This window comes from Papilio xuthus, unplaced genomic scaffold, assembly GCF_000836235.2.
Source record: "Papilio xuthus unplaced genomic scaffold, Pxut_1.1 DF825928.1, whole genome shotgun sequence".
Classification (NCBI taxonomy): Eukaryota; Metazoa; Arthropoda; class Insecta; order Lepidoptera; family Papilionidae; genus Papilio; species Papilio xuthus.
In genome coordinates this window covers 4672641-4692952 of record NW_013532721.1, presented here as the reverse complement: position 1 = coordinate 4692952, position 20312 = coordinate 4672641, and the positions used below count along the sequence as shown (strand labels likewise).

At 34.4% G+C, this 20312-nt stretch overlaps 2 protein-coding genes across 2 annotated transcripts in view; both read left to right on the top strand.

Moving 5' to 3' along the window:
* LOC106125072 (uncharacterized) overlaps positions 1 to 2946 on the top strand; it is a 93157-nt gene extending 90211 nt beyond the window's left edge. Inside the window, 6 exon segments of the mRNA XM_082930816.1 lie at positions 1 to 118; positions 316 to 461; positions 556 to 849; positions 1017 to 1094; positions 1097 to 1216; positions 1473 to 2946. Of these exon segments, the coding sequence (XP_082786942.1) occupies positions 1 to 118; positions 316 to 461; positions 556 to 849; positions 1017 to 1094; positions 1097 to 1216; positions 1473 to 1573 (857 nt within the window). The 3' untranslated portion in view covers positions 1574 to 2946.
* Positions 2947 to 4502: 1556 nt separating this feature from the next.
* The window catches only part of cdi (serine/threonine kinase), a 68259-nt gene continuing 52449 nt past the window's right edge, over positions 4503 to 20312 (top strand). The window contains exon 1 of the mRNA XM_013322154.1: positions 4503 to 5263. Coding sequence (XP_013177608.1) covers positions 4880 to 5263 — 384 coding nt within the window. The 5' untranslated portion in view covers positions 4503 to 4879. The remainder of the gene's footprint in view (positions 5264 to 20312) is intronic.

Genomic DNA, 20312 nt, shown 5'->3' with positions numbered 1-20312 from the left:
TGCGCATCGCCAACCGCACCGGCGCCGGCGCAGACGACAAGGTCTACTGCGTCAGCGTCAAGGCCAGCTCGCCCAGCGGCAACTCTGTCGCCCTCGTCGCGCACTGGCAGCACCACTGGTGAGACACGTTATCATTACTGGGTTGTGTCACGTCACTCACCATTTAAATTGGCACGTCGCTGAGATTTCGATTTCATACTGCGTGATCTTTGTCTATCGCGACTTAAATGTGCTGACTCAAATATCGTATACTGTTTGTCACCGTGTCACGCGTTTCATGCCAGCGTGACGTGTAACATGTGTGTGTGTTATCAGCGTGTCGCGGTACGTGTGCGTGGTGCTGTACCGGCGGGACGCGCAGCTGGCGGAGCTGCAGCGCGGCGCCCCCGCCTCGCGCCCGGACGACGCGTGCTCGCCGCACCACTTCAACGCGGTCACGGCGCCATACGTCACGCTAGTTGGTCAGTACTACCATATCAAGTGACTTTTATATGCTTTATATCCTATTCTGAAACATATTTCTTAATAACAAAAATAAAAATTCATTATTTTCAGCTAGCAACCCTGAATCGAAAGTTTGTCCGTACTCCGGTAAGTACAGTATACAAAGTCACCGGCACCAGAGGACCGCGCGATCACCTCCCGACAGGGGAGGGCGAGCGAACCGCACCGGGCTGTCGACCTTCAGCGTGCGGAATGCGACGGATGCGCACATGTTGCGCAGCCGGCGGCAGGCGGAGGCCGAGCCCGTCTGTGCCGGCGCAGACTATCACCGCCTCGAGGTCGGCTGCAACTCGCCCAAGAATATGGAGTTTTACTCCGCCTGCGAGAACAAAGACATGGTCACAGGTACGACTAAGCGATCGCTTTCTAAAAGAAAAAAAACTACACCGTATCCCATAAATGTCAATTTTCATCCTTAAACCGCATTGTCAAAACAAGAGTCAGTGTTTGTAACTGTTTAAATACTTTATGACCGAATTAAAATGATATTAAATATAATATATATTGTGCAGCATACACGTGTCACGGCGGGTGGTACGAGAACGGCGTGTCGTTCGTGGTGGCGACACCGGTGACGCGTCGCAGCACGGCCACTGCTTCGTGTCGCGAGAGGGCGGGGCGGGTGCGGGGGGCGCGGGCCGGCTGTTGGCGCGCTCTGCTGACAACTGTGACCGCAGCCCCGCACTGCACGCGCTCAGCGCCGCGCCCACCGGTACACACACACACACACAATACTAGACAACAGACTACACCTTTCATACACTACTGCCTTTATACATCGAGATTCATTGTTATGACTTAGGACCGTTTACTTCTTCTGTAACATTGCCGTGAAGACGACCCGAAACCGAAGCGAAGTCTATTTTGGAACTTACCGAGCAAAGTCTGCGTTCGATTTTCGTTACTATTAACGTGATGAGTTTTGTATTAACTGACAAAAAAGCTAATTCGCGTTATTATTTCCCCAGGAGAATGTCAAGATGTGCCCAACAGTCAGGCGGCGGCGCGGCTGTGTCCCGCCCTGTTCTTCCCAACGATAGCGTTACTACAACACGTCACCAACAGGTGATTCGCAATACTGACGTAGCTTGCTTACATCTTTGACGAATTGTCGTTTCAACACAAGAAGGTTATTTTATTTCACATCTCTCTTAAAAGGATTTATTAATTGATTAATTATCAGTATTTATTTTGTAATTCACTTAGAATTTGAAGTCAAGATGGAAAGACATTTGAACATTTTTTTTTTGTATAATAAAAGTTAAATGCCTTATTTAAAAACTGTGTGTATATCTTGTTGTAACCTTAATAACATATATAGATAGACCGAATGGCTTGAACAAATAAAAAATAAGTAGATAAGCACATTAGGTATGTTTCTGCGAAAATATGTTTAAGCATTTTAATCAGCAATTCGCAACACATGTGTTACAATAAAACATTAACCACTTTACATCTTTTTATGCGGAGAAAAGCAACTTACGATATGAAATATAATTTATGAATGATTTTTACTCTCTAAATACTTGTTTTTTTTTTTACTTACGAAAGTAAACTTTTGAAACCAAACTTGAAATCAATTTCTGCGTAGTGTTGCCATATTGAATTGTCTATGGTACTATAATAACTCATACTTTATGCAACAGTTGACAGAAAATTGGTGCAAATGGTTGTGAAATTTAATTGTTGTCACAGAATAAGACAACAATGAATATACAGATTGTTTTAATGTAAATTTTATAATTAATATTCTTTTTCCGCTGATTCGATCAAATTTATGTGTTATTAATTTTAAACGAGTGGTCAATCATAGGTAGCTGTTTCACTGTATATATTATCTACATTTTTTTGTAATTTATGTTTATTTTATTATTTAATCTGTTTCTTTTTTATATAACTACAAATGTTAGAACCCATGTGCGCCTAAATCTAAATCGATATCTAGGTGTTTTTATGTCACTGAAATTTAGATGTCTTTTCTTATTTTTTTTTTAATCGTTAGTTTCAGGATACGTACAATTTTTTTTCTTTTAGACAATCAGCGGATATTTTAAATGTGTATATTTGAAATGGTAACTGACAGTGGCTTTATTTTTCTAACAAAATTTAAATATAAGTAACCTTATCATAATTATTTAACGCGTGTAACATAAGCATCAAGTAAGACTGTATCACTTGAAAATATTTTTATTGTATACATTTGTTGAATATATAGCAATTAGCACTGTACGTAATTACGAGATATCATACCTATGTAAACATTATTCGTAAACACAAATTTTCACACATGAAGCTTAGAAATATGTACAAAATTATTGTTATAACGTTAAAACATGTAGCTAGAATAATTTAGCTGTATTTATTTATAAAGCTACGCGCAGACAAATTACAATTAGTTTATTCATTTTAGCTAAACAATAAAACATAATTTAATAAAAAAAAGTGCATTTTAAAATAAAAAAATGAGATTGTAAATGAAATTTATTTATTATTTTAAACATGATATTTCACAGCAAAGAAAGTTTTTTGATAATTTTTTTTGACGATTTCTTTAGTTTTATGAATTACTTATCTATTCCTATTTATACTTTACGTTTTAAGAATATTTAAGTTGTTATTTTAATTTTGCAAAGATGATGTAAATTGTGTTCGGGTGAGGCGAGGCGAGGCGGTCGGGGCCACCGCGCCGTCTCCGCGAGGCGCCATCTGATGGCTGCCGTAGGTAACATAGGTGCAAAGCCTATCTAAGGAAAGCAATGTTTTCCTTCATCAAGCAATACTAAAATAGTTAAGATTAGCTCTTACTATATACATTTAGGTAAGCGAAGAAAACGAATACTCATTTTGAGATAATTGTATAGTTAACTAGATAGATAAGTTTGAATTTAGATACTGAATCGCGACAGCAATAATATATTTGTATTTAAAGCTATTGAGCGTTAAATTTTTTAATAGACTGTAGTTAGTCAGTTGTGAATAATTAATTTAGTATTGTTATTTTTGAACGTGTCAGAGATTATTTCATTTTGGAAGCGGGTCTTTGTGGAAAATCAATTTCCTCCTATAGGCTTTCTTGAAAAGGAAATTGTTTCCCCATGAAGGCAGCGACATCGGGGTTTCCAGCGTGTGATATACCTAGGTACATTTAAATTAAGTATATAGTCGTCAGCATGAATTATAATAAACAGCGAAATAAAGCACTAGTTTGTTATTTACCTCATCCCCTTCCTATAACAAACATTATTATGAAGATATACTGATAACAATAAAACAGTCCTCTCTGACCATGATCAAGTGCGGATACTGTACATACAAAAGAATAACATCTACCGAGATACTAAAAAAAAAGAAGTACCTCACAGAATACAGCTATGAATAAAGGTGTGATATTATGAGAGATATCGCTGGAAATTTCGTTTCTTTTTTTCTCTATCCTATCTGATAAAAGGTGGCCAGGATTTCAGGTAGTAGGAATTGGTAAGTTTTTTTGCGATCAATAAGCCAGTGTTTGAGCATAATCCCATCAGATGTTCAGTGGTGTTGTAGTAGTAATTACTTTTTAACATTAATTGATTTATATTATTTTTGAGACCATTTTAACTTAAAAAAATCCTGGAAGTGAAATGCTATCTATACAATAAAACTAGTATAAAAATAAACCTCGTTTACTTATTTTTGTCTAGTCACAACCAACTTTTGATATTTGATTTAAGCGCCATCTAGTTTTTGTGTTGAACAAATTTTCATAAGAAAAGTTGTTTGTTGAATTATAGTCTATGGGTTACTAAGGTAATTTTTAGTTTAATTCATTTTCTATTAATACGCTTGCGTTTATTATTTAAATTAAATCTTCAAATATAAACAATAACCAAGGAATTTTAATAACAAAAAACACAACAAAACATCTATTTTGCATAATGGCAAGAATAAAATTCTTGTCAAATAGCGCTGCCAATGTAAGAAATAAATATGTCATGTCTAGTTTATTGAAGTAAATGCCAATGCACCGTTGCTTACTTTCTGCTATCCTTACTTTGGCTCAACGCGCGTCGTCGGTAAATTGGATTGTTATTGTGATATAAATAAACTGTGTTACACCCGTGTATAAGAAAACACAAGTGCTTGAATTAAAAATTAATCAGGTCACAAACTGGTTTAAAGATATAGGGATGCGGAGAAATATGTGAAAGTGACAGTCGCATAAAATCGACTCTTTTTCTTTTTGTCTGCATAACAATGTTTCGCATAGTTTCAAGTACCGCCACATAAATATTGTGCTGTGGACGTTAAAAATGCCGATGCTTACGTTCCGGAGGAACACCTGAGCACTATGTTTGAAGCGGGATAAACGCGATTTGCGTTATCACCAGTTAGAATGCAAGACGAGTGCATAGCGGAGGAGGTGAAGTGCAACAGCGCGTTCGAGCGACGTAAGCCCACCAAGGTGCTGAAAATCGCTGAGAGTTTCACGAACCTCGATGAAACTGCTAAGGCGGGACGCTACATTCGGGGCCCGTACTCGAAAACGGGCCGTAGGTACCGGGACGTGCAAGAAAACGGTTGCAGGACGAAACGCGGTTTGTGTTGTGAAAATGAGTGCGAGGAGTCAAGTGTTTGTGAGGATAGTGAAAAAATAGGTGACAAGAGAGTGACGGGGTCGTCGTGCACTGCGCTGCGCACCGCCGTCGCTGCCCTCTACCCCTTTGACGACTTCATCCTCGAGAAGATTGGAGAAGGATTCTTCTCTGAAGTTTTCAAAGTAAGTTATTGTTATATCTTAATTCATATTCATAAAACTGTTGAACGGTGTATATATTATGGAAAACATTTTCATAAAGTATCCTAATCATTTTATATTTTACTACACATAATTATCTTATATCCTCTACTTAAACTCTAATCCACCAATTGTTAGTTGAGAATTTTCTATCAAAACAACAGGCATTATGATGAATGGGTTTGTTTACATTGTAAAAGGGGCTTGTTTTGATGTGTTAACTAATTTTTGCATCAGCAAATGATTAGTGTACCAGAAATTTAAGTGTGCAACTAGAATGTATTTCTATTTCTAATAAACATAATATATTACAAACATAACAAAAACTGAAGTCAACGAAAATAAAGCCTGGAGTAGAAAAGAATTAGTTTAGCCATTTATGAAATTATAAAAGAATTTAAAAGCAAAAATCCTTTAAAATGAATGAACTAATAGTTATAATTTATTTCAAAACAGATTTATTTAGGAACTATACTACATTAAACACTCCAAGGTACTTTATTAAAATGTTTCGGTTAAAACCTTTTTCTGTTTTTTGTTGTTAATTGCAAAGAAATTCATTAAGTGTTAGCATTGTACAAATATTATTGCTTGCATTTGGAAGATTTGCTTGAACTCTTTTTGTTGTATGAGTCGTAATTCTGTTAAAATATATTTCTCATTTCCCTTTTTATTATTGTCAGAACACAGAGTAAGATATACATTCCAATATACTCTTTATTACAACTCGTTTATTCTCACATTCTTGTTGATTTTGGATGCTCGTAGATGATAATATTAAAATAAAATAAATCCCATTACATATAATATAATATATTATCTACTCCCATAGAGGACCGTATATTTTCAAAGTTCACAAAGTTAGAGTTCAAGATTAGGGTTTCCTAAAAGTTGTTTCTCTCAATTTTTAATACTCAAATTTTGTGAAATATACAGACATTTCTAATACTAACTGTCCATTGAAATGCATGAGACTGCTGTATTCATGTCAACGGTCTGCAAGTAGGCAAAATGCCAACATAAGACGCAATGTTAGGTGTACACAATGTCTAGCCAAAATCTTGATATCTGCCAAACAAATTGCAAAAGTATTTTGATAACAATCTATATTTATACTAAACTGAAAAGTTTGTTTATCTGAACTTCTTGGTAATTGCCGAACCTACAAATGTGATTTGAGTAATGCTTTTTGTATTTGATAGCTGAGTGAAGCACTGTTCCCAGTATCAACTGGGACAACAAATAGCAGAGTCACCATTTTTAGTCTATGCATGTTTTTTTAAATAATTAATATTATCTTTTATCTATTTAATTTATGAATGATTTAAGTGTAGGTTCATGCAAAATATGTATATGACTAGTCATGAAATTGAGCTTGAATTGTGGACCGTAACCCCTTTTTATTATTGCTACCACTATCTAATATCATTCTATATATAATAATGTTTAGTATGCTAGGAAACATCATATGGGTAACAGCATATAGGTAGTTTTTAATAGAGTATTAATAGTAAACAAAGATTGGTCATTAATTTATTTTTATAATGGCAGGTTTATTGATCTTTGGCAAGAATAATCATTACATAATTAGTATTTGTGAATTGTAAACATTGTAATTACAGTATTTTGTTTAATTTAATGTTCTACTATCAGGATTTTTTTCTGCAATTGTTAATGATAATATTTATGTAACTATTAAGCCTGCAACACAGCTACAGTTTTAGTACACTTGTAACTGTACAGGTGTTGATGTCTATCAACCTTTAGACTTTATCTACAAGTTATCGGTGTTATGTCTGATATTAGTATACTATGTATTGCCATATCCACAAAACACATTTAATAAATAAACAGATAAAATACAGTTTATTAACCAAAAACAAAATAAATAGGATTTATAAAAGATATCAATTAAAAGGGGAATAAAATAAAATATTTTTCTTGGCTAATGCGAAGAGGATCAGCTGATGCTGACTCCAGCTTATTACTGAAGGCTGTGCTAGTTTCAGCTTCCCCGTTATTACATCCACAAGGTGCCGGTAAATTATTACTTTTAAAGGTTTTCAATTTTCTCTACTTGCAATAGATTTTGCTGTAACTCTGTTGGGAAGTGTTAACACTTAATTAGGCGTTACTGTTGTACTGTGTTTGTTTCCACAAGCCAATGGATGCAGAGTGAATTGTCCATTCAACAGTGTCGGACTTCCGTGCGGCGGTCTGGGGTTCGCGGGGGGAGGAAGGAACGGCCTTGGTATTGACCTTGGTTTGAACCACGCTACCGCGAGGCGCCACTTGAGTCACGCCCAACCAATGCGGTTATTTTGATTGTGAATTTTGATGCTTGATTTTTTTTGCTACTTGAATCTTAAACACCCGTATAATCTATGTTTAAGGTTACGCGTATCCTTTTAATTGCTAAGAGTAATATTTTAGATGTGTATTTTGCATGTATTAAGTTGCATAGTCTATACTAAACGGCTGAATTTCACTATTGAAAACTACGTCATTTTCCTCAGAGCATCGTTGGGTCAATTTGTCGAACAAGTTTTTAAATAATTTTTGAATTGTATTGTACTTTAATTTTTTTTCGTATTACGATTACATTTTGTAAATTTTTACGAAATTAAAAACATGACTGATGAATATTGAATAGTGACTATTTTATGTAGGAATTCGGAGTCAAAATACAGTCTGTATTGTTGACATGATGACAAAGCTAAAGAAAGGATGACCAAAGTTGCTGATTACAATTAATTAATAAAACAAAAGTGCTTTTAAAGTCTTTTAATGGTGTTTGTTTTTAATTAAAATGGGCCTTTGTCACTTACAAACAATCAAATTAATTTTGACACAATAGCTTAAAAATTACGCACAAAATGACTTCATAGGTCATCACTCTTTTTAAAATAAGGTCATCAAATAGACAATGAACCGAAATACAATCGTTTCGTTTTCTTTTACGTCATGGCCATGCCACTAGTAGTCATTTCACTTTTGGAACTAAAAAGACGCAAAAGAAATTTTCAAAATTTTTTGTCTGTTCGCAAGTACGCGTTTGTTCAGTGTTATCTCCGGAACGGCTGAGCCGATTCTGATCAGACCGGATGCACGTGGGAACATTTTAGGCTACTTTATTAAATTCTGACTTGACACATTATATGATAAACCGGATTATCGCTAATAGATCTAGCTGAACATCATCGTTAAAAAAACTAATAACCTATTTTAATTCTGTATTTATTTTATTCATTAATATTATTTATTTTATTTCATTGATTAACATTTTGTAATTAAAAACATTGATGCCAGTAATCATTGAATAGGGTATTGCGAAGCGTGACCGGCGTGTTCGTCGCGGCGTGTTAGCGAGGACGACGACACGGAGTGCTTCGCGCGTGACATCACTCATTAGCGCGTGTTTGCCAAATGCGGCTAGCGTGGCTACCCTTAGTTGCTACCTACACAACACTGATTTAAGCACAAATTTATAGTGTTATATTAAAGTCTGCGAGAAAAGACCGAATTTACAAAAATATACAACTAAAAATCAAATTCCTCATGCGTATGTTTAGATGGATGTATGGTTGAATGTATTTTATGACGATCCTCCGTAGCAGCTGAACTGATCGTGCTGAAATTCGGCGATTAATTATTTTGGCGCGGACGGAGTCGCGGCCAAAAGCTTGTTTACAAGAAAATGAGTTTAACATGAAATGCAAACGAGATATTGTTGAATTAATTAGCGCTAATTAGCACTTACTTATATCTTGTAGAGTCACCTATAATCTCATTATTTCTGTAAACTCCAATTAGAATAAAAAGTCGTATTGATTGTGATCGAGTGTAGCTTAGTTAATGTTTCTTCCAGATATGTTTAACTTAAGTTTATATGATAATTTCTGAGACCAAAATCTGCATTTAAAATGTTGTTACCACTTTTTCTTTTATCAAAGGTAATGACAGGGATGCCGATATGTTTTATATAGATATTTTGGTCTCGGAAATTCACAGTTAGTTGTTGAGACCGTGTGTATATCCGATCTGAGATGATCCCATCGTTTAAATGATACAAAATATTAAAGCCGGTGTAGTGCCGGTGTGAGCTGTGAGTAACGCGACCTTCTATTCAATTGTCAATCGGCATTCGATATTGTTATTGTTAACGTAAATAAATCGATCAGTCGTGCGACTAGTCTTCCGACTGGGTCGGCCTTGCGCTATCACCGGCAGTGATTCAACAGTATTATACTTGATGCGTCCATCTTTTAATGTTCAATACGCACTAATTATAAATACAACTGATGTGAATCATAATCCATAAATAAATGTATTTGTTTATAGCAAATATTGCGTGCTTATTGACTTTATTTATACGGCAGTAATTTTCATGAAAAACGCTAAGAAATATTTTGTTTCGATATTGAACCTGAAAAATAGTATGAAACGCCTCATTAAAATATTTTTTTCTTATCTATGCCTATCTTACTAATATAATAAATTGGAATGTTTGGATAACTGAAATAAATAGAAATTGGAAACGGTTGTATGGATCTCGCTGAAATTTGTTATAGATGTAGAACATAGCCTGGAAGAACATATAGGCTACTATTTTATTTTTATTCCGTACGGAGGGAATTAGGGGCGACAACAAATTCGTTTCTAAATTCACCGGTTTTTTATATGAGCGTATTTAGTTGTGACTCTGCTTCAGTCACCAACTCAAAACTTACTACGGAATGATTCATTTCCGCACTCCCCGAAGTTTGTCGCTCGCAAAGAAATGTCACCAAAAGAAATATGTCTTGGGGAAATGGGAAGCTCGTAGACGACGCTAAAGCGACAGGGAAGTGTCCGATTTGAATAATATCGTGTTCACATTGCTAGCTTTATTCAGATTTTGTTGTGTAACGACAAGGAAGTTGTCATTGTGGAGTCGAAATATGTCTTATTCCCTGTATATTTGCTATGAATATGAAATGGTTTTAAGGTTCCAATATAAATAATTAATAAAATGTTTGATTTATTATGTAATAAATTATTTTTGTCAGGTTTAGATAAGAATTAAAAAATCTTGTTTTGTTCATAAAGGTCAAGTTCGATATTTATTTAAGAGATATTATCGGTAAATTTAACGTAAGTCTTTAAAAATATATTACTTGATTTGCTAATTCTTAATGTAATCGAGTGATTTTTCGTTCTTGTTTGTTGGGTATAAAAGGATTTAATATAAAAACATTTTACATGAGGAAGTAGATTAAGGATAAAAAAGTATCTATAAATTAACGATTGGTATTGATTGAGCGGTGAATAAAGTGTATCCTGTGTTGTCATTCCAGCACTACTGTTGGTTAATTAATTAGGCATCTGAATGAAGATGAAGCCGCCGGACTCGATTCCCCGGTCGGGCAATTAAACCCCAAGCCGATGTTGATGGCAGATACGATAGAACATGATTTCACGCTGCTGGAACTTATTATAATTAAGACTTGGTGACACCATGTTATGTGTTTAGGTACATAAAATTGCTTGTTTATTAATGTTTGTTATTTATTATGATGGTAATAAATTAAGCATTTTAGGTATTGAAATTGCTATTTAATATTAACGGATCTTCCTTATCCTATGTTAAAATTATTTGTGTTTTTTAATTCATCTGAACCTTTAGTTGTCCAACTGTTACAAGAACTAGGTAATATGGGTACAGCCATAGACTTACAATCGATTAGAAGAGACCTACGTAATAGTCACGTGTTTGATTGTGATCCGGATAAAGCTGACGCGCGCTCGACAGCTGCATCTGTTATCTGTACTGCAGATGTTTGACGCAAGATAACAATCGTAAGAGTAAGAGGTATGCGAAATAAACAGACTTGTTTTCATTGCCAATTTTATATATTTACCTAGACATGTTGGAAATTGTGTCGCACAGTGGGCAATTTCTCGGCTTTCGTAGACATATTCGTTATTATGTTTGATAATATGGCTATGAAAGCCGAAATTTTTGCCCAGTGTGCATAGTAGCTTTTAAAATATTTGTATATTGTAGAAATGTACTTTCAAAATCATCATAAATTAATGAAGAAACTCGTATATTAAATAACCAGTTACTTAATAATCTCTGAATTTTAGCGAGTTAATAATTTATGTACCATTTCTTGAGTACTAATGTGTAGTCATCAAATTATATCTGTAGCAGAATTTCTCTTAACTTAATTCACAATGGTTTTTGTTAACCCTTTTAAACCGTCGAGCGGAAGTTGGCATCAGAGGGCGGTTTTTGCTCTGTTAATAGCCTTTGCTAAGATAATTACGTATCGGACGGAGCGGGTAAAGTAATTAAGAACCGCTGCTTTATATAAATTACGTGCAAGCATCTGTCCATATACCCTATAAAGTTAAGCAATTAAATGCTTTCATTATTATATTTTAAAATCAAAATTAAATGGTCAATTTTAGCACAATGATTGCACAACTCAAACATAGAAAAATCAAAGATATTATGTATGTACTAGCGGACCCAACAGACGTTGTCCTGTCTACATGTCTTTAATTTGAATAAATTAATATGAAGTTAATATTTGATGAAAATTGTGAATCTAAACCATTCCCAGATCCCCTTGAACACACACAAAAATTTCATCAAAATCGGTCCAGTCGTTTGAGAGAAGTTCAGTGACATACACACTCACAGAAGAGTTATATATATAAAGATTAGATATGGATTGAAATGGATACGGAAGGATGGATTGTGTCAGAAAAGATATGAGCAAGAAGGGAGTGTATTCATAAACAACGGTTGATATCGATATATAGAAGAGTAGTAGATACAATGCCGACTCTCCATAGGATAAAAGATGATGTTTTGGTTAAAAAAATCTTTGTCATAGTTTCGTCACAACCTCTGTTGAGTTAAAGAATAGTTGTATGTTGTGTTACTAATTATTTGAAATGATGTACTGTATATTGGAATTCGTATTGGAGAAAAGGCAAACGGCTTGTATAAACAGTTGATGTGCGGTACTTGTGTCCCGTCTCATTGCAGCTGTGCAAATTTGACCATCAGACATGCATGCCACATACCTTTATTTACTACAATGTTATTCAGGTATACAGACGTCCATGTATATAAGCTAATGATTACATAGGTGCATATTGATATGGGTAAAGTGCTGTACTAAAATTAAAATGTTATAATTGTGATGTATGGATGAAAGTATCTCCAGAATGGATCTCGCTGAAATTTGCCATAGATGCAAAACATATCCTGGAAGAACACGTAGCCAAATTAAGTATCTTCTTAATTCCGTGCGGACAAAGTCGAGGGTGACAGCTAGTTCATTTAATACTTCAATTAGCGAAGCATTACTATTCCACTGAATAAGTATAGGTTATCCCACAAATATTGCCTAGGCTATTGAAAAGTAAGTTTACATGTAAATTCTCGTAATTAATTATTATTGAAAATCGACAGATAAATTCATTGGTCAGTGATATTGTTCTTAATATAGGAGTGATGCGTGCTGCACGCAATACTGATAATGATGAATGAAATACTGATACTTGATAATGTACTGTTTTTGCTAAATTTCACATCGACCGCGACCCCGTATCTGCAAGCGGCCAACACAACGACCTTAGATAAACTAACCGTATATTGTTTCTTTAAATAGTCGATTACATGCATCGATTTTATATGTACTAACGAACAATTAGTTTATGTTGGAAGATATGTATCTAATATACTGAAAGCCATATTTATAAATCTAAGCTTTTTATTACTGTCCAACAACATTGTTGTTACAATTTACATTATAAGTAAATATCGATATTTTACTTATAATAATTAGGTAATTTATATAAAGTTGTTTACCTACCATACGGTGCGAAACGAGTATTTTTATAGTTTATGGAATGCAGATAAAGTGCTATATCCAGTATTAAGTAGAGGCTCACCTTTACGAAGGCCGGACGACTGCTTCTAAATAAGACATACGCATTTATAAATGTTATGAGGTCGAAAATAATTACTTACAAAACGTGCGACTACAAATATCATACAGTTTTTAAAGCATGGTTCCTTTGGTTTTTAGTCTGCGTTATTTGATTTTAACTATATTGTTGCTCGAATTAAAAATAGTTTCGTAAAATTATTATATATTCGGGTTACACTGGCAAAAGATGTCATGTTTTTAACGCTTATTCTTGATCTTATTTTTATATAGTTAATACTGTTAGCATATTCTGTTACCAGATGTCATTCTGTTATTTAAAATTACGTAAATCAATGAATTACGTAAAGGTATTAAAAAAATTCATTTCCTTGTAACCCAAATTAAAATGTAATTTTTTTAACACTACCGATGCAATTAATATTGAATACCCGTACATTATATAACCGAGTGCACCCTTACGATGTTTTTTTAGGTTAATGGTTTGCGCAAAGATATCGTCGGTTGCGGTGAAGCCTCGCGATGAAGGCTGTTCCTTATCAGCTGCTTGATGACAACTCAACATACAATAGCTCATCAAATAACCGTAATAAAAAACATACAGTTTGTTCGCTTGCTGATTATGTTGTGAAATTATTTGTTAATTGATAATTGAAATTATTTGTCTCTTAATGTTTTTGCCATAGGAAATAATTTATCTGTATGTAACCCTCAAGGTTTCAAATATAAATGCTTCTTTAATTATTTAAATTATGAAATAACTGAGAAGAAAATTTCAAAGAAATAACTCTTTAAAGAGATTGCACATCCGATAAAATCGTTGTCATTAACCTTCCATCTAAATAAGAGAGTCGTAATTAAGTTTTTCTTAAGATAAGCCCACGCGTGGCGTTCCTAACATAGTAGATGCAATCTGACCCGTATTTATAATGCTGGCGACCATCCACTTGGCAATAGCTTAATGTAAGGTGCACACAATAAAACGTGTTCCTTTATCATTTATCAAACCGGTCTATTTTTGTTGTAAGTAATGCAACCAAATAAGAGTCTCCGTCGCGTCGGAGGCGTCTCGGAATGCTTTGGCAGTGGAAATCGAATCGATACATCAACATTGTATCGCGGACCAGTTATAGTGTGCGTGGGCGTCGGAATCGCTTTTGGATTGGATGTGGATCGTAAATAATTACATGTTATGCTCTGGCTATTATCATTCTCAAATTTAATCCTCTTTATAATGTAATTGAGATGAAATTATGTTTACATAAAAAAAACATGTACTTTTTATGTAAACTTTATTTACTACTACCTCGGTATTTGCTTTGTTATCTGCAATAAGATTAAAAGGCAATTATAAATGGAATTAACATCTTTGTAGAACATCCGACATTTGTCGGCCTTTTTAATGTCGATTACGAAATGCTATGAAAAATGCGCAAAGCATCTAATTTCCTACAATTTTGCAGCTGGTTTACGATGTACGTAATGTATGCACGTGCTTTAATTATTTATTCTTTAATTAAGATGTTATCAGTCTCGTCACGCGTATCGGCGTCTTTTACCCGACCTATTACTGGTGAGGACCATCCTTACCGCAATTTCATTTGCATTCTGTACTTCGCCCACCTGCTTACTAACGTCACTCAGAATTCATCTCGTTTTCTTCTTATCTTTCCTGTATCTACTTGATTGTTTGCCAAATGTTTTCATTTATTTCCTTGGTCACGAAGTTTTTACTACCACGATCCCGTTTTGTTTGTTTGTAAAAACACAGAGGTGAAGGTCACCTCTGTGTTTTTACAAACAAGTATGTGTGAAAATAAGAATTGTAATTTTGTGCCAGATGTAGGACCCGATTGGTGCTATGTAAGTACTGGTTTTGTAGACTAAAAAGTTCAAGAAGTTGAAGAAGTAAACACGCAAACGGCAGTATGAAAATATCCTAACTATTACGAAATAAAAAAGTGTATTCGCGAAATATAAATAAGAACGAAAACAATGCAACCAAACTGGTTTCGTTTAACACAAGAATGTCTTCCAAAGATGAGACGAAACCAGTCGCAATTCGATTATCAAAAACTTTTAAGGTCCGCAGTGATGGTATGACGGTGCGCGTTTCCATTGGCTCAGTGTTGTCGAGGTATGGTTATCATCGTGTAGCGCATCCGTATTGGAAAGTCGTCAGAGCAATGATGGAAATCTGTGAGCGAGTGAAAGTGCACGTTTACGACTGCGGAATGAATGTAAATCAACGCCACTTAAAAACAATTTTCCGTCTCGCGTTTTTCCCGACGCGGAAATGCGAAACATCGTTTCTCACTGTTTGGATGCGTTCGTATTCGTTGTGATATGTTCGCAATAATTTGTATTTCGCACGTGCTAAATTTTAGATACGAAGATGTGATTATCTGCTTAATAACTTAGTCGTCTTGCTACTTCGGTTTTCTCTGTTTAATATGACTCGAGTTATTGATGTGACCTAAAGTTCGGTTGCAACAAAAGAAATGGTTGCCGTTGGTACTGTCCAGTGCGGCGCGGTGCGGCAACGCGACGTTCAATTACTTAAATTGATGTGTTTACTACACATAGATCCTGTCAAACGAGTACGAGGGGGCCCGACACACTAATTCAATCAGTCCAACGCTCTTTTGAAGTTATCTTCCGTTCCTCAACTATGTATTGATATAATTCTGTATATATTTTTCTATTAAAACATCTTCAAAGATCCTTTCTAAATGCGATGATTTACATTATAATACATCTCAATGTTAGTTTGAGTCGTAAATAACGAAAAAAAAATGTTAAGAAATCTTATTAGCGTATCTAGTACGCTGTGGGAATATTCCGAGAAGCTTCGCTCTATCGACAATTAATTTGTCTCATCTATAACAGACGTCACTTAACTTTTTATTAATCTTTTCAAGTCACGTTGCGAACACACGTTTTCTAATTCGCAGATTGTCGCGTAATAATACCTTGACAACACAGGTGCATTAAATGCATTTAGATAAAGCAAACTTTGTCGATAGTTTTTTTTTACTAAAAGTTATGGACGTTGACATTAAACATATATATGTTTAATCTATATGCTAAAAACTTTAATGAATGTTTTTTTAATGTCTAAAAGAAAATGTAATCTATCTATTTATTCGTTTATCATTGCTAGAATTATTTTCTTCAAACATATTCCGATTCGATATGAATCAAAATATTAATTATCTTATCAATATTCTAGTCGGAATTTATAATATTGATTAAGTCAATGTCGGTAGATCAATTGAAAGTTTGTTTATCTTGCGATAAACTGCGGCTAATTGAGCTTAGAACTAATAGATCTGGGGTTATCATCAAACTTGGCATTGAACCGTGAAAATGAGTTATGTGTTTTGTTTAAGCCCTACTGTGACAGTCTTGTTATCTCATTTGTTTCAAGCAGAATGAATGAGATGACGATAACTATGGAAACAAGTTTCAGCAGTGGATACGAACGGTAAAGTATTTTACACACGGGAACTTCAAGTTACGTAACATAGTTCTAGATGTTCAATATCGGTAGCTGTCTTACTGTTAGTAGTAAAAGTAAATTTACATATTTCTCGCTAGGCGCTAACGAAATTATACCAAATCATAATTTAATGGTATTTTTAATCATCTTAATTTATGTTTGTAAATAAAAATATTATTGAATAATACATGAACTAGAAATTGAGAGTTTCATAATAAATTACATATACAGACGAATAAATTTAAATACTGTAATTTGCCACAACTGTTTTTAGTTAATCTAAAGTCTGTCATCAAATGTTAAATTGATAAGATTCGATTTATATGTAAAATTTAAGCGCTGTCGTAATATCAATAATGTCCATAGACGTTATTATAAACAGACACGACAGGAATTTGAACTTGAAACTTGTATGAAACAATACACAAGGACAGATACAGTATTGCACGATTAAGACGTCACATTTACATAAAGAGAGGATCATTATACTATTCTTATCTTCTAAGATAAAGTCGAATCTAAATCCTTATGACCTTGCGTCAGTGTATAATAAGATTCAAACTTAATGAAGGCTAGTGGTTAGCTGGAATCATGTTTGGGCATGTGGGAACCAGGTGGACTTACTATTAAGATTTCCCCCCAGTAATCTATTGCGGGTTGCGCAACCCTCTACGTCCCTTCGTTAAACTAACATTATTTTGTGCGCACCGTCTCTAAAGTTGGATTGCATAGTAGCAAAGTCTTAAAAAGCAATGTTCTCGTCCGATGGGAGAGTTTCACTCGCAAGACTTTCGCCGCTAATTAGATCTGCTGTAACAATGGCAAGAAGTCGATCTGTGAGCCAATGCAGATGTTAATTGTCGATCACATCGCCCACGCTTTCTATCGCTACCTCTGATTTTCACAAGTTTTGTCCCATTTATAAAGCGTAGGTACTATTGTTTGATTTGAGACAGCTGCTATCAAACTACCATTAGCTATGTAGCATTTAATTTTGCATTTTAAAATAAATTTTATTTTTTTTCTGCAATACGATCTTTGTTTCTAATTTCCGAAAATTGCTTATTAAACTCATACTAGACTGCAATAGAGAAGACGTTGAAAAATATACTAAAAATGTAGAATTATAAATTCCGCGTAATTTGGAAAAATTTATATAAAAATTTACATAATAAATATGTATGAAATCTCATATCGCTACGCTTGGCTATTTCACACAAAGTAAAAGTGAGATTATGAACGTGGATATAAATTTATAATAATAACATTAAAAAACTAAATAAACATTCAATGTAACAGTAATCTAATATTGACAGTTCAATCAAATTATCACGCCATATTTGATGACTATAGGCGCACAAAACGCTCAATTTACGTTTTACTTTCACTGTGACAACGCAATAATGAAGACGGAATTAAAATTTTTGCATCGCAATGTAACAGAGAAAGTGGCTGAATGGAGATCTTCATTTGGTGCGTTATCTAATTGAGGAAAAAATATAAATTATTTATTGTCACATAATTAGCGTTTCCATTGCCGAAATTAATACAAAATAATGTTTTATTTGTCTTTGTTATACAGGTGGTTCGAAATTTCATAATTATGACCACAACACTGGTATTTACACTAAGCTAAGCTATAGAAGAAATTTTCTATACGATATGAATTGAAGGTGATCCGTGACTCAGTGAGTAACGGACCGGCAACACTGTTATATCTCCGCGCAGGATCACAGCACATCACAGAAAGACGGGTTACTCGCTAACGGTGGATACAATATTGATATATCCTAGTTGTAGCCCGCGACTCTGTCCACGGTTTTGTAGAATGTATTTTAAGTCATTACCATGTGTATCGTATTAAGATAACTTTTTACTGAACCAGTTTTTTTGATAAAAGTCTGCTGCGATGTTAATATTTGCGAGTAGCGAGGTGGAAACCATTTTGCGAGACTTGGACTCGCGGGTCGCAGGTGTAAGGCAAGTGGACGAACAATGTACCATTGTATCTGATCACTCACTTTTTGCTCTCTAGTGTACCCGTCGAGATTTACTTTACTAATGTCATATATGTGATTGATTGTAGCAAACTTGTCAGTTGTTTGGATGAAATAAATTATTATGAAGCAGTTATTGGTCCGTAACTAAAGTAACGATATTTCAAAAGGTTGTGTTGATTATATGAAAATTAAGAAATCTTTGACTTGACGATGTGCAGTTAGTGTCATATTTACTGAGATCTTATGAAAGTTAAAAGGTTTCTTGATTACATTTACAAGTAATTTTGCTCAAAGATTTTATGTTTAAACACGAAGTTTGTATTCTTGCGTCCCGAGGCCTAATTTATTCCTCTTTCCCTTCCCACCCTTTTTCTTATAAGCAAAACAATGGGAAGTGGAAGTGGTCTTTTCTGATGAGAGGTTGCGTGGAAAGGGAAAATATTTTCTTACTGTGCATCCTCTCCTCCGTCGATTTAAGGCAGGCAACGCATATGCAATTGCATATGTCTATTGGCAACGGTCACATCGCTATTTCCGCGATTTCAGGTGGCCGCTCGCTCGTTTGCCACCCTATGATAAAAAAAATCTTACTACTTAAAAAGTTAATTGACTTTAACCAAGTTGTTTGTTTAAAAATAATTATGAGTACTAAATTAGTGTTGTGAAACATCACGTTAACATGTTTTTGAGATAAATAATAATAAAATGTTGTGAAAGTATGGTAAATCCTACTAATAAAAATACAGAGTAATAAAAAACAAATCGATAAGATAGTGCTTAAGAAAGCAACTTGAGCGTTAAATTAATAGAATATAATTTTATAACTTGCTAAATGGATTAGATAGAAATCGCATATTTGCAAGTGATTCAATCTTAATTAATTAATCAACTTTATAAGCACTAGCTTAGATCTTACACTATATCGGGAACAAGTTTACTCAAAAAAGAAAAACATCAACTTTCTTTTCTCAAACCATATTCTGTACTTTCCGGAAAGTTAATTACAATTTTTTACATTTAATTAGAGAGTTTACCAACATTGTACATTTAATGGAGTACATCAAAACAGCATACATTGTAATTGAGCATTTTTTTAAATTAAATCGTAAGGATAAGAAAAGAATCTGAAGCTCCTCTAGTGTTGCCAATCTTGCCGACTTATCCTTAAATATTCTATGGTAATTTTCTTGGTTTTTCCCCATATTGTAACGTCAACAGTAGCCCATATACAATAACAGTGTATCATTGACGGGGCCCATCTGCCAGCGAGGCTATTTACTATTGAAGATCATTCGCACGTCGGTGTGTACGTGACCGCGCTGACGTAACCATTATCGTTTGGTTATCTATTCAAAATACGTATATCGTATTACGACTGATATACTTCGCGTAAATGCCTAATATTTCAAGATACAAAGGGTTGTGTCCTTTAAAATCCTCGATATACTGGATTAAATTGTGTGCCCATCGCCCACTATTCCATTAAAAAAAAATTAAAACATGAAGTCTAATTAAATAAAGGTAATAATGATTGAAAGGAAAATCTGGTAAATAAACCGTGACTGAACGGTTTTTGTCTA